The sequence below is a fragment of the Trichomycterus rosablanca genome, chromosome 17, assembly GCF_030014385.1.
Source record: "Trichomycterus rosablanca isolate fTriRos1 chromosome 17, fTriRos1.hap1, whole genome shotgun sequence".
In the NCBI taxonomy this organism is placed as follows: domain Eukaryota; kingdom Metazoa; phylum Chordata; class Actinopteri; order Siluriformes; family Trichomycteridae; genus Trichomycterus; species Trichomycterus rosablanca.
The window spans coordinates 20,231,785-20,245,723 of record NC_086004.1 but is presented as its reverse complement, the minus strand read 5'-3'; the positions used below and the strand labels follow the sequence as shown (position 1 = coordinate 20,245,723).

The window sequence follows — 13,939 nt, the reverse complement described above, 5'->3', positions numbered from 1 at the left end:
AAGGTATCAAGTTTAAATTTTGCAGGAGCTTTCCATTTGCTAGGCAGTCTTTAGGACCATTGTGTTGTTTGTTTATTAGGATTTTTTAACGTCATGTTTTACACTTTGGTTACATTCATGACAGGAACGGTAGTTACTCAATACACAAGGTTCATCAGTTCACAAGGTTATATCGAACACAGTCTTGGACAATTTAGTGTCTCCAATTGCATGTCTTTGGACTGTGGGAGGAAACCGGAGCACTCGGAGTAAACCCACGCAGGCACGGGGAGAACATGCAAACTCCACACAGAAAGGACCCAAACCGCCCCACCTGGGGATCGAACCCAGGACCTTCTTGCTGTGAGACAGAGACAGTGCTACCCACTTAGCCATCGTGCCGCCCCATGTATATATGATGGCACTAAATATAAGTACAAATGACAGAAAAGCATGGTCATAAAGCATGAGCCTTGCTTTGAAAAGACACCCATGCTTTATCTGTGGGCAGCAATAAGCCCCATTTAAGCTTTAAGGTATAAAGTTAAAATTTTGCAGAAGCTTTCTATTTGCTAGACAGTCTTTAGGTCCATTGTGTTGTAAAATCACTTGTCAATAAACAGTGTCTTCTAAATTAGAGCAGATCTGGGGGACAGTGGTAGTCTAGTGGGTAGAGCTTTGGGCCATCAACTGGAAGATTGGCGGTTCAAATCCAGGCTCTGTTGGGTCCCTGAGCAAGGCCCTTAACCCTGTCTGCTCCAGGGGCGCCGTACGTTGGCTGACCCTGCGCTCTGACCCCGGCTTCCAAACATTTAGTGATATGCGAAGAAAGAATTGTATTGTACTGTACTACTGTATATGTATATATGACAAATAAAGGATATCTTCTTTTTCTTATTATTATTTGCCATCTGTACAAATTCTAAACTCTAAACTTATCTATTTATTTAATCAATGAAAAGTCTCACCAGAGTCGTGGAACTTTTATCAATCACCAAATGTATCATCTTGAGTTGCTGTTTGAACATTAGGACCAAGTGCACTTCAGACACATGTTGAAATCAGTCAGAGAGAAACAGTTGGAGAAATCACTGAAGTCCCAATACAGGCATGATCCACATGCACGTTTGAGATGGGTAAATTACGACTTCGGCTGTAAAACAAGCTCGACATTAAAGCTGGTTAATACGGATTGTGCCATCACCACAAAGTTTCCACGAGCCGCAAACGTCAATGAATCATTTTGAATGAGTAGCAAATGAGACCGCCCACAATCAACAGGCCCACCATACTGTCAAGTCATTAGCTAGCTAAATAGCACCTGCTCACCCCGAAACGAAGCGTTTACATTCCGAAAAACAGTTTCAGGGGAGAATAGTATTGCATAGTGAGCTGGAGTTCATTCCCCTCGACTTCGACAGCACAGCGCGTCGTGGGTTGAAAATTCGACAACAAACGACAACAACAAAAAGTGCTGAGAAACGTGAACTAGCTCTGTTAGCAGCTAGGCTAGCGTCCGTTAATAATGTGCACGCGAGTGTGAGCAGGGCAGGCCTGCTGCAGCACACACGCCCTCACCTCAAACCGCGGAGTGATTTTAAAACTGTCAGTCCGACGATTAGAACTCGGTACAGACTTCAGAGCGACTATAAACCTGTCGTGTGAAAGTCAGGGTGGATAAGAGGTCGCTCTTTACAGCACGCTTAAAGTAGTGCACATGATGAAGCAGGCTGAGGGCCTGCACCATGCTGCACTGTTTCAATGGGGGGGAAATTGACTGGATATGAAAAAGTGCAAGTGCAAATGTATTGACACAAACAAAACCGACATATACAACCGGGTTCGGTTCTAAACCCTCATAATAGAACAAGAACGCGCGGAAGGATCCGCTGTAAGCCGGAGTGAATGTAGTAAGTAGTTAAGTTACCTGGTTGGTGTGCGCAGCCATGCTCCCGGTTCTGATCCCTCTCACCGACACCACTTCTGTCTCTCTTTGTAAGAGCAAAGCGCTTTTGTGTGCCACCTGAGTGCTCTCGCAGACTCTCGCTTACTGTGCCATACTCGCCATGATTTCTAATCGCTGGTCTCGGAGTGCTACTCGAGTTCGTGTTGCTACTGCTCCAGCAGATCACGCTGCTTCCCCCGCCGTGGTCGCCATCTTTGTCTCGGGCGCTCTACGGAGTGGGGAGTGTGTGTGTGCGCGCGCGTCTTTCCGTACGGGCGGGAGGAGGACAAGAGGGCGGGAGCGCGCGCGCGCTGCCTGAACGCGTTCAGAGAGTTTAAAGGCACAGTCAGCACTTTTTAACCGGCTGTTTATAAAGCTTTTTTTTTTTTTAGTTTACTAACCGCTTTTTTGGTTAGGGTCACTGTAATTACTGTGAAATTACTGTGAAATCACTGTAAAACACTGTAATTAAGCCAAGGATAGGCACTTAGAAGGGCAAGTTCATGGCTGGACAACACATTTGGTGCTTTTGAGTGGGCCTGAATGGCCCTGTCAACTTAGCAATTTTCATCCATTAATTCTTTCATTGTTTTACCATAGGGTTGCCAACTTTCAGAACTGGAAATGAGGAACACCCTGGGCTGGCGGGTTGGCGGAGGGCATAGGGTGGGGGGTGGGATGGCAGGTGTTTATATGAGCGGGAGCTGGGGGGGGGTAGGTGGTTAGGGTTGCACCTATAAAAAATATAACGGGTCTTACACCGTCATAGGCATACCTGTCAAGTCTCTACCGTATTTTACCCCTCTTTCCCGCCGTCCTCCCGTATTAGTATTTTCCCGTAAATTTCCCGTATTATATTATAATTTTAAAAAACATTCCTGTGCCTCTCCAAACTGAAATGTCACTAACCTCGCGAGAACTGCCACCCAGGCTGCTGCAAGTGACAGTTCTCGCGAGGTTAGTGCGGACAGTGGGAACAAACCTGGAACAGGGAGAGATGGATGGATGCAAGGAGAGAGAGAGGGCATTCCTGCCAAAAAAGTAAAGACTGCATGTAAATATCTAGAGAAATGGGACATCGAATTTACCTTTCTAAAGAGGAGAAGAAAATAAAACGTGTTTCACTTTAAGACAAGCAATGTGTATATATGCTGAATATATGTAAAATAAATAAATGTGCTTCAATTCCCTTTTGTGTTTTCATTTAGGCTGTATTATAAGAATTACATATGTAGGAATGTCCACAGCATTTCAGTGTCAACAAAGGTAGGCCTATCAGATTCTGATCATCTAATTGTACTTTGTAAGTGGTTCACAGGTGGTTATTTTAGATTTCTTGTAAACCTGTCTTAAAATGTAAGGGATACTGAACCTCGGCTGGGCTGGTGGGACGGCTCAAAGGGCGCGGTGGAAAATTTCCCTTATTTTTAAATCCAAAACTTGACAGGTATGCATAGGTAACATTTTTTCTCAATAGTGCAAACAACATTTTTACATAATCCATCTTCACACTGACATGTTTGTTTGTTTAATGGGATTTTAATGTCATGTTTACACACTGTGGTTACATTCATGACAGGAACGGTAGTTACTCATTACACAAGGTTCATCAGTTCACAAGGTTATATCAAACGCAGTCATGGACAATTTAGTGTCTCCAATTACCCTCACTTGCATGTCTTTGGACTGTTGGAGGAAACCGGAGCACCTGGAGGAAACCCATGCGGACACGGGGAGAACATGCGAACACGCCCCACCTGGGGATCGAACCCAGGACCTTCTTGCTGTGAGGCAACAGCGCTACCCACTTTAGCCACCGTGCCGCCCTCACACTGACATGCAGCCCCGGTTCTGGACTGCGTTGCTTAGGGGGGCAGTGGGAAAATCTGGGGGGGCAATGCCCACCCCAGCGCCGCCATAGCGCCGGCCCTGCTTGTGTTACTTTAGTTTAGCCCTAAGCCGGAAAAATATGCGCGATGCGCTCTGCCCACTGCGCTACTCAAACAACGGTGTATTAAATAGGTTGTTATGCTGATATGCCTGCGCACACACGCCGTTACTAAGACTAAAAGTGAATACTACTTAAAATAATAACCAAACGCTTTCTAATTACCACGGTAGCGACAGTTTCCTTCTGTTTCATACATATCGCCCTGTCTCAGTCCAATCTGCAGCATTTCTCTCCCATTGATAAAAATACGGAACAAAGCTCGTCCCGTATCAGTTCAATACGAAACGCGACGTTTAGTTTCCAAATAAGGAACGATTCCGTATTTTAAGGGACGGTTGGCAACCCTATTTTACCACCGCTTTATCCTGGTCAGGGCCTCGGTGTGTGCAATTGACTGGGCGAATGGTAGGAAACACCCTGGACAGGTCACTAGTCCATCACAGGGCAAACTCTCTCACATACACTTACACAAACACACACATACTCAGGGCATTATTGTATCTTCAGTTAATCTGACTGCATGTCTTTGAACTGTGGGGAGAACATGCAAACCCCACACTTAAAGGACCCAGATCGCTCTACCTGAGAATCGACCCCAGAACCTTCTTGCTGTGAGGCGACAATGCTACCCACTGAGCCGCCCTATAGCAATTTTTCAGGAATGGAAATTGGACCAAATTGATGTCTATGATAAAATTTGTATATGGTAAAACTCCTTAAGGTGCCGCTCAGGTGGCGCAGCAGTAAAAAAGTATGCTAGCACACCAGAGTTGGGGTTTCGAATACATCGTATCGAATCTCAGCTCTGCCTTTCCGACTGAGCTGGGTGGCATGAACAATGATTGGCTGTTGTTCATAGGGGTAAAAAAGTCGAATCATAGGTCCTCATAACTGGTGCAACTGCGGCCCCTGCTGGCTGACTGATGGCGCGTGCACAGGGAATAATGCTGATGGGGGTGTGGCCCTCCATACACAGTGCTTGTCAGTGTATGAACTCGACTCGTGCAGGTGAAAAATGCAGTCTGTACTGACTGTACGTGCTTGGAGGGGGCGTATGTCAGTTGAGAGGCGTCCTCAGTCAGCGGTGAAGGGTCGAATCAGTATAGAGGACGCAATGTAAAATGTAAATCAGGGTAATTGGACACGACTAGATTAGGAGAGAAAAATTGGGGGAAAAAAGAAAATTAAAAAAAAAAATCCTCAAGGTTCAAGGGTTACTATGATGGAAGGTTAGGGTTGTTGTCTTATTTAAATGTTCATATTTAGTTTCCTTGCCCATAATATTGCATTCTTCTTCAATACGTTTTGGTATATCACTCCATTTATGTTTAATTTGAAGTGTAATGTCGCAGTACCACGAGAAGCAGTCATGTATCATGATTCCTTTACCTCTATTTACTTTGTTAGTCTTAGGTTCATGTTTGCAACCCTTCTTTCATCAATGATATGCTGATAAGCTGAAATGTTCACAATGAGCTCTATATTTGCTTTATCTGATCTGATTGTGTGCAAATTTTAGATCTATTTCCGATCTATGAGTCGTGCAATAGTGTGTAGCAGTAGAAGTCATTTCAGTGCAATGTGTAACAGTTGTTTCCACTACTTTTAGGTTATTATGCAACTTTTCAAATAACTACTGGCTTCTCAGCTACCTTTCTTCTAATTATTTCAAGAGCACATAGTAAAATCATGTGGCATTGTGAAGTCTTGTGTGTCTAATTGAACTTCCAGTTGAGAATTCTCAAACCTGTCATTTTCAGAAAGTAATTTGTCCCCTATTTATATTTAAAAGTGATTAAATTGTGTTTCTAAATTTATTAAAGTAGCCCTATTCCTATGGTATGAAAAATTACACTAAATATTTCAGCAGTTTGTGGTCTTTAAAAGAAAGATCAGACCCGAATTATTACACAGTTAACCAAAAACAACATGCACAAGCTTTTAAAGTTAAGAGTAATACCTGAAAATAACATGAATGTTTAATTGAAGAGAAAGTTTATATAAGAATGTGTGTAAGTTCTCATGTTTAGATCACTGTGGAAGCCCCACGACCTTTCCTAACCTCCTCTGTGATTGATTGAAGATTTTGACAGTAATATACTGTACATGTCCTTATCATAAAATTCAGCCTTTAGTTTATCTCTGTTCTCATAAAAATTGCATAGTATAAAACAAAAAATGTAGTTTTTGATAAGAGAAAGTGGGTTTGAAACTAAACAACAAAGGGCAGTTGTTGTAACTGTAATCCACTCAGTTTTCACACAAGGGTGGTAAAAGAGAAATACACAGATGAGGCATAACATTATGACCACCTTCCTAATATTGTGTTGGTCCCCCTTTTGCTGCCCCATATGCAACAAACTGTGATGCACTGTGTATTCTGACACCTTTCTATCAGAACCAGCGTTAACTTCTTCAGCAATCTGAGCTACAGTAGATCAACCTTTGGATCGGACCACACATGCATCAGTGAGCCTTGGCACACATGCATCATGACCCTGTCGCCGGTTTACCACTGTTCCTTCCTTGGACCACTTTCGATAGATACTGACCACTGCAGACCAGGAACACCCCACAAGAGCTGCAGTTTTGGAGATGCTCTGACCCAGACGTCTAGCCATCACAATTTGGCCCTTGTCAAACTCACTGAAATTCATATGCTTGCCCATTTCCTGCTTCTAACACATCAACTCATCAAGGATAAGGATAAAATGTTCAATTGCTGCCTAATTTATCCCCCCCACTAACAGGTGCCGTGATGAAGAGATAATCAGTGTTATTCCCTTGTTCAGTTGTCAGTGATTTTATAAAATTATTTGCAAATATTATTAAGCCTATTTGCTATTAAATGTATTTACAATATGGGTTTGTGTGTCACAAACTAGAAAACATAAAATGTAACATTCTTAGGCAAAGAAAAAATAACATGAAGGCAATATTATACTTTAACGTACACCTTTGTGCTTCAGATCAGAGATGGTCACTAGAAGTTCAAATACATTTTCTTAATGTAAGACATTTATTTTTTGTGCTATAGATACATGTATAGAACTCAAATGTCTATATGGACCATCATAAAATGTTCAATTGCTGCCTAATTTATCCCCCCCACTAACAGGTGCCGTGATGAAGAGATAATCAGTGTTATTCCCTTGTTCAGTTGTCAGTGATTTTATAAAATTATTTGCAAATATTATTAAGCCTATTTGCTATTAAATGTATTTACAATATGGGTTTGTGTGTCACAAACTAGAAAACATAAAATGTAACATTCTTAGGCAAAGAAAAAATAACATGAAGGCAATATTATACTTTAACGTACACCTTTGTGCTTCAGATCAGAGATGGTCACTAGAAGTTCAAATACATTTTCTTAATGTAAGACATTTATTTTTTGTGCTATAGATACATGTATAGAACTCAAATGTCTATATGGACCATCATAAAATCGCATTGGACTTTCATATGCTTGCTGTAATAACCAGCATTCTGTATATGCCCCTAACAGCTGCCTTAAATGCTGTGACACAGAAGCACATTAAATCCTCAAACCAAGTCTCTCTTAAACTTAACAAATTACCAATTTAGTAGGAACAAAAAAAACTGAGTAAAATGCTGGTTAAAAGAGGGCAACCAAGGAAGGTGGAGACCAATCATCTTGGGTGGACTGGGATGTGTTTACTATTATCTGCACTTAGCACACGTGTTGATTGTGGCAAATAGCCTCACGCCTTTGGAAGATCCAGTATTTCATTCTGTCTGGACCAGGGTGATATAACCTGTTGTCTTGATCTCTTAATCAGCTTCTTGATATCTCCTAAAAGACAGAAGCTAAAAGCTAAGCTGAGTATGTAGTGATCTGTAATGAAGTGTATTCTGTTTTTCCAAATAACCAGACCCACCACAACCTTGACGAACATAAAGCAGTAAGGTAAAAATAAAATGAATCATGTACATCATCATCAAAGGCTTTTTTTAAAATATATAATTCTATTTATTGAAGAAAAATGCTGTTCAGTCCTACCTGGCCTGTGAATTAAGTAAAAAAAAAAGTAAAAACCCTCTTACCTACTCAACCAGGATTTATTTTACTAGCCACACCTAGGAATGATTGCTACCAGACCTAATGAATTTAAACATCACTTAAACAGAATATGTCTGGCAGGCTAGAAGGTCTCAAAAAGCAGCACATTATATTACATTCTCAAGTACATAGATGCAAACAAAGTCACTTAGATCTACAGTCTGAAAAGGGTTAAAAAGCAATTGCTCTGGGATTCCAGCAAACCACAGACTTTGAGACTCCAGCAAACTACAGCGAGAGCCATTATCCACAAATAGATAAAACTTGGAAGAGTGGCAAACCTTCCCAGGAGTGGCCAGCCTACCAAAAACCTCATGCAGGAAGTTGTAAAAGAACCCAGGCAAACATCTAAAAACTGGCAGGTTTAACTTGCCTCAGTTTAGATTAATGTAAACATTTTTACAATACAAAAGACAATAGTCAAAAATGGCATCAATAGAAGAGTTGCCATGTGCAAACCACTGCTGGTTAAAAAAAACACAAAAGCTTATCTCATATTTGCCAAAAACATGGACTGAGGAGTTTTTGTTATTATTGAATTAGATAATAATTAACTTAAAAATTGCTTGAGGTAATAAAAGTAATATAAATAAAATAAAACTAAAACTAAAAATAGCTAAGGCAGAAATTTATAAATAGTACAATTGAATGATTTTTATAAACATTAAGGGAGAGATAAGTTTTTAAGTGTTAAGGTACTTTTTGTTTTCACATTTTCATGTAAGATATAAATGTAAGATAAAAGATACCCTAAAAGTGTTGAAATGTGGTCTATTATTCATAAATTTACAACAATGAATGAGATATTTGGATAATATCAAAAAAAGGTTAACATTAATACTGTCTGAATACAATATATTGCTATTAATTTAAAAAAATAGAAAAAAAAAATCAATTTTTAATTTACAATTATGGTTAATTTTGCTATAAATAAAATTCATTTCAAAGGACTGAACAAAATGTGCAGTCCCAAAATAAGTGAATAAGGGATTCTTCATATTTGTGACAAAATGAACATTCAATATTTATATCTTTAAAAAAAAATTAAATTTAGCAATAGTTTCATTGAGTGGGTAACATGTACGTAGAATCCTTAGAGCCACTTCCCTTACCTTATTTGTGATAAAAAAAAAAAAAAGATTTATTTGGTAAAAGCCATGTTCTTTTTCAATCTAGTAGTCTTATCATTAAGCAACACACATTTATTAGGAATAATACAGTAGCAGAGTGAGAGCTCCAACTGGTATAGCATCATAGACAATAGCATACTCTCTGGGAGTACAGGAAATCTTAAATTCTGACAGAAATTGTTCATATGGACTGGGGCGGCATGGTGGCTAAGTGGGTAGCACTGTCGCCTCACAGCAAGAAGGTCCTGGGTTCGATCCCCAGGTCGGGGGCGGTCCGGGTCCTTTCTGTGTGGAGTTTGCATGTTCTCCCCGTGTCTAAGTGGGTTTACTCCGGGTGCTCCGGTTTCCTCCCACAGTCCAAAGACATGCAAGTGAGGTGAATTGGAGATGCTAAATTGTCCATGACTGTGTTCAGTATACAACCTTGTGAACTGATGAACCTTGTGTGAAGATAAACTACCGTTTCATGTCATGAATGTAACCAAAGTGTAAAACATGACGTTAAAATCCTAATAAACAAACAAACAAACACATTGAACGGGTCACCTTGACCATGGCCATCATCGCAACAATTGCCCCCCCTGAGAGATTTGGCAGGAGCCGCCACTGCCCACCATAAAGAAGCATCAAACCATCAGTCACATGTTGAGATGATGAAGGTTACTCGTTTGTTTGATCTGTTATCTCCGGTGACGCTGATTTGTTGATGACGTATCCAACAGGGCGAGAGCGCGCGGACAGGTGAACGGGAGGAGCTAATGTTTTAGCATAAACTGAAACCTGGAACAAACTGCAGATAAAATAAACCTGAAGTAGCAGCAGCTACATTTACTGTAGGTAACAATTATATTCTATAACTACTAACACGTAACTTAGTTTTGTTCTTTTTGACCAGATATTACATCTAACAACGGTAATATATTCACTAACAGGTGTTTGTAAATCCAGGAAATGTAGATATAATCTAAGGTGAAACTTCAACATTAATATTATTATGTGCAATTATACAATTATTATGTGTTGTTAATGTCAACAACGTGTCATTTTACTGACATGGAGGTTTAAAGTGTGTAGGTTGGTAGAAATATAAAATATATTTACAGTATATAACTAAATAGCCCATGGCTCCACAGTCCTGCACAGTTTGGTGATTTTTAACACACCTAACAAAACAGAAAACGATACCACAAAGCTAGCTCAAGCCAGCCAGCCAGCTTTTAAAAAAAATATATTTATTTATTTATTTAAGTATTTTTTTGGAGGATTAGGGTTAACTGGTTTAACAGAATCAAACAGACTTAGTATCGCTTGTGCAATAACACGAAATGCGCATGCGCTGTGTGCTCAATACAATACTACACTGTTATACGTATTGTTACATTGAAACTCCGAAGTCAGCTGTTTGCCAAGCTTTTTAACAATTAATATTATATCAAAGTATCTTACATAACTCTAGGTCCAATCGAAAATCGGTTCCAAAAACTCTTAACGAGCACGCCTAATTGATAGTTTGTTTGTTTGTTTATTAGGATTTTAACGTCATGTTTTACACTTTGGTTACACTCATGACAGGAACAGTAGTAACTCATTACACAAGGTTCATCAGTTCACAAGGTTACATCAAACACAGTCATGGACAATTTTGTCTCCAATTTACCTCACTTGCATGTCTTTGGACTGTGGGAGGAAACCGGAGCACCCGGAGTAAACCCACTTAGACACGGGGAGAACATGCAAACTCCACACAGAAAGGACCCGAACCGCCTTACCTGGGGATCGAACCCAGGACCTTCTTGCTGTGAGGCAAAAATGCTTCCCACTTAGCCACCGTGCTACCCTCTAATTGATAGTAAAAGGAAATATTTTAGGGAAGAAACCTAGAGCAAAACCAGAACCGAAAGACACCCATCCTCCTGGGGCGACCTGAAGGATAGTAGATTAATTCAGTAATTATTTAGAAATAAGCAAAAAGATACTACCAAGTATAGACATAATTGTGGCATTAATCTAACCATTTCATTATGTACGACATGGCTCATTGTTCATTTGGTTCAAGTAAAATAAGTGTTGACAGATAAAAACATGATTAGATTAGGTTAGATTAGATTACATTCAACTTAATTGTCATTACACATGTACAAATACAACAAAACGAAATGCAGTTTAGCATCTAACCAGAAGTGCAATAAGCAGCAAGTGCAGGATAAATGGTATCTACGATATACATTATATACAGGATATGGGCAGTGATATAAACAAGATATACAGGTGAATATATTATTGAATGTACTATAAACAAGATATATAGCTAAAGACATGATATACAGATTAAGGTGCAGATTAAGATTAAGGTGCTATGCAGATTAAGGTGATACAGATTAAGGTGCTATGAACATAGCAGAGGAATGTATACAGTATATAAAACATAGTAAACAGATGTACAGTATACAGTATAGATGGAAATTATAAACAAATAAGATATGAACAAATGATATATTATACTAAGCAAAAAAAGGATTATAGTGCAACCTTTGCCAGGAGGAGAGATGTGGGGGGTTAACGGGGGACAGAGTTCAGTATGGAGACAGCTCTGGAGAAAAAGCTGTTCCTCAGTCTGCTGGTCTTGGTCCGGAGGCTCCTGAAGCGCCTGCCAGAGGGCAAAAGGGCAACCAGTCTGTGTGTAGGGTGCGAGGAGTAGGAATTCTGCCCCCACCCCAAAAAGCAAAAGACCAAATAATTTTTAAAAGTGGTGTTTGTTTAGAAGATCATAAATGATCTTGTATGCTGTGGGTTTGTTATTTGATGTACATCCTTATTGTGTTATGTCTGTATCACATGCATTAAATATTTTTTGACTTGGTTATGAGCTGTTCTTGCAAATGAACACTGGCATAACCACAGCTCTTTTATGAATACATGATAAAACCGTGTTTCTTCCTTTTTGTTTCTTTTCTCAGAAGTCAGCTATATCCTTAGTGGCAATGCCTGAGCGACACCATAACCAGAGATACCCAAACCATCCTGACTGTGAGACGAGAGACTCGAACAGAGCAAGAGAGTACAAAAGGAGTGGACAAAATGAGAAATACAGGGACGAGAGAAGTACAGTGTATGAGGAGAACAGAGGACGGAGTTTTAGAGAACCTCATAATAGAGCGTAGGAGAAAACCCATTTATTTGATATGAACAGCCTTCTTTGAGAGCCAAACTACATCGTAACAAACTACATTAATTGATTTATTCATTTCTTTAGGTTTACACCCACACCAACATATGAATCAACATTCAGAGTGGAAGATCTTTACAACCTTAGATATATTCCCACAGCCAGAGGTAAGAAAAATGCATGTGGGTCAGGACATGTTATAAATCTTTTTCTTTACAGTTATTATTGTAGAATATAATTAATGCAAATAAAAACTACCATTTTATTGTGTTACAATAAAATACACTTTAAATATGAGGTGGTGCAGCGATCTGAACACATACAAAACCCAGCAGGGTATTGCATCATAAAGATCTGATATGCCCTTGGTGTAATCAAATGAGCCCTATTTATATGGGCACAAAGAATATTCACTGGATTTTAAATTATGTCTGTGGGAATTTCAATACATTTAGTCAAAAGAGCATTTGTTAGTTCAAGTTTGTTTGTTTTAGGATTTTAACTTCATGTTTTACACTTTGGTTACATTCATGACAGGAACGATAGTTACTCATTACACAAGCTTCATTAATTCACACAAGGTTATATCAAACACAGTCATGGACAATTTAGTATCTCCAATTCACCTCACTTGTATGTCTTTGGACTGTGGGAGGAAGCCGGAGCTCACGGAGGAAACCCATCCAGACACGGGGAGAACATGCAAACTCCACACAGAAAGGACCCGGGCCGCCCCACCTGGGGATCGAACCCAGGACCTTCTTGCTGTGAGGCGACAGTGCTACCCACTTAGCCACCGTGCCACCCGTTAGTTGAAGTACAGATGTTAAAGTGTAATGCAGGTAATATCAGTATAAAGCCTACTGACATTTACCATTTTTTTCTATTTCGTTCTCCCAACAATATTCTCCAGTTCCTGTGAACCATAAAATAGCATACATTATTTTTGCTACAAACATACAGGAGTTAAAAATATACTATAAGATATGCATGTTTAAAAACACTATACTAAACATACAGTAGCTGAATGTCACGTTCTGTTTAATGACGTGAACTTTTGTAACACTATCCAGGCCTGTGTCAGGGAATGGAATTTTTCATTAACATGCTGATTGTAATCTGCGCTGGAGTACCCTACAGCAACAAGGGGCAATATCAGGACCTTGCCAGCCTGGGTGGATTGTACTACTACTATTACGGAGGGGCGCAGGCATTCGCCGGGCAGGAATTGGTGAGGGTAAAGGAGCTTGACGGGCTTTTCTACCAGCTGAAACTGCCACCTTACATTTTCAGCATGGCATGTGGTGGGGCACTCATGGTTTATGCTTTAGCCATGCTAGCACTGGGGGTGTTCCGTGTGCCTTTCCGTTTGACTCCTGTGCTACTGATCGAGGCCGTGATAGATGGACTAATAAGCCTGGGATACATACCGGCTGTGGCCTTTTACTTTATAAAAGTGCAGGAGACGTACAGCAACCCGATCTGCACGGAAAGAGATGCACTGTACCAAAGCAAAGGCTACAGGGGGATGGAGTGTAAACTCAGTGGGACAGACATTGCAGGAGGGTTCTTTGGGGTTTTAGGTTTCATTGTTTTTATGGCAAGTGCAGTGCTAGCTGTGCGAGCTTTCAGAGCAGTTAGGCAAATGAAACAGCAGAGGGAGCCAGAGGATAACAACTTGTAA

At 40.1% G+C, this 13,939-nt stretch overlaps 2 protein-coding genes across 3 annotated transcripts in view; one reads left to right on the top strand and one right to left on the bottom strand.

The window, feature by feature from the left end:
- usp10 (ubiquitin specific peptidase 10) overlaps positions 1-2,142 on the bottom strand; it is a 45,376-nt gene extending 43,234 nt beyond the window's left edge. For both annotated transcript variants that reach the window (XM_063012647.1, XM_063012648.1), the window contains exon 1: positions 1,907-2,142. In XM_063012647.1, coding sequence (XP_062868717.1) covers positions 1,907-1,927 — 21 coding nt within the window. In that variant the 5' untranslated portion in view covers positions 1,928-2,142. The remainder of the gene's footprint in view (positions 1-1,906) is intronic.
- A 7,753-nt stretch (positions 2,143-9,895) lies between these two features.
- On the top strand, positions 9,896-13,939 carry marveld3 (MARVEL domain containing 3). The gene is made up of 4 exons (XM_063013059.1): positions 9,896-9,922; positions 12,047-12,246; positions 12,343-12,422; positions 13,329-13,939. The coding sequence occupies exons 2-4, from the start codon at positions 12,071-12,073 to the stop codon at positions 13,937-13,939; spliced, it is 867 nt and encodes a 288-aa protein (XP_062869129.1). The 5' UTR covers positions 9,896-9,922; positions 12,047-12,070.

Excerpts from the sequence above, each read along its gene's own strand:
- marveld3 (XM_063013059.1), top strand. The coding sequence starts at position 12,071 with ATGCCTGAGCGACACCATAACCAGAGATACCCAAACCATCCTGACTGT. Across the intron at positions 12,247-12,342 it reads AGAGAACCTCATAATAGAGC|GTTTACACCCACACCAACAT; the intron begins GTAGGAGAAAAC and ends TCATTTCTTTAG. Across the intron at positions 12,423-13,328 it reads ATATATTCCCACAGCCAGAG|GCCTGTGTCAGGGAATGGAA; the intron begins GTAAGAAAAATG and ends AACACTATCCAG.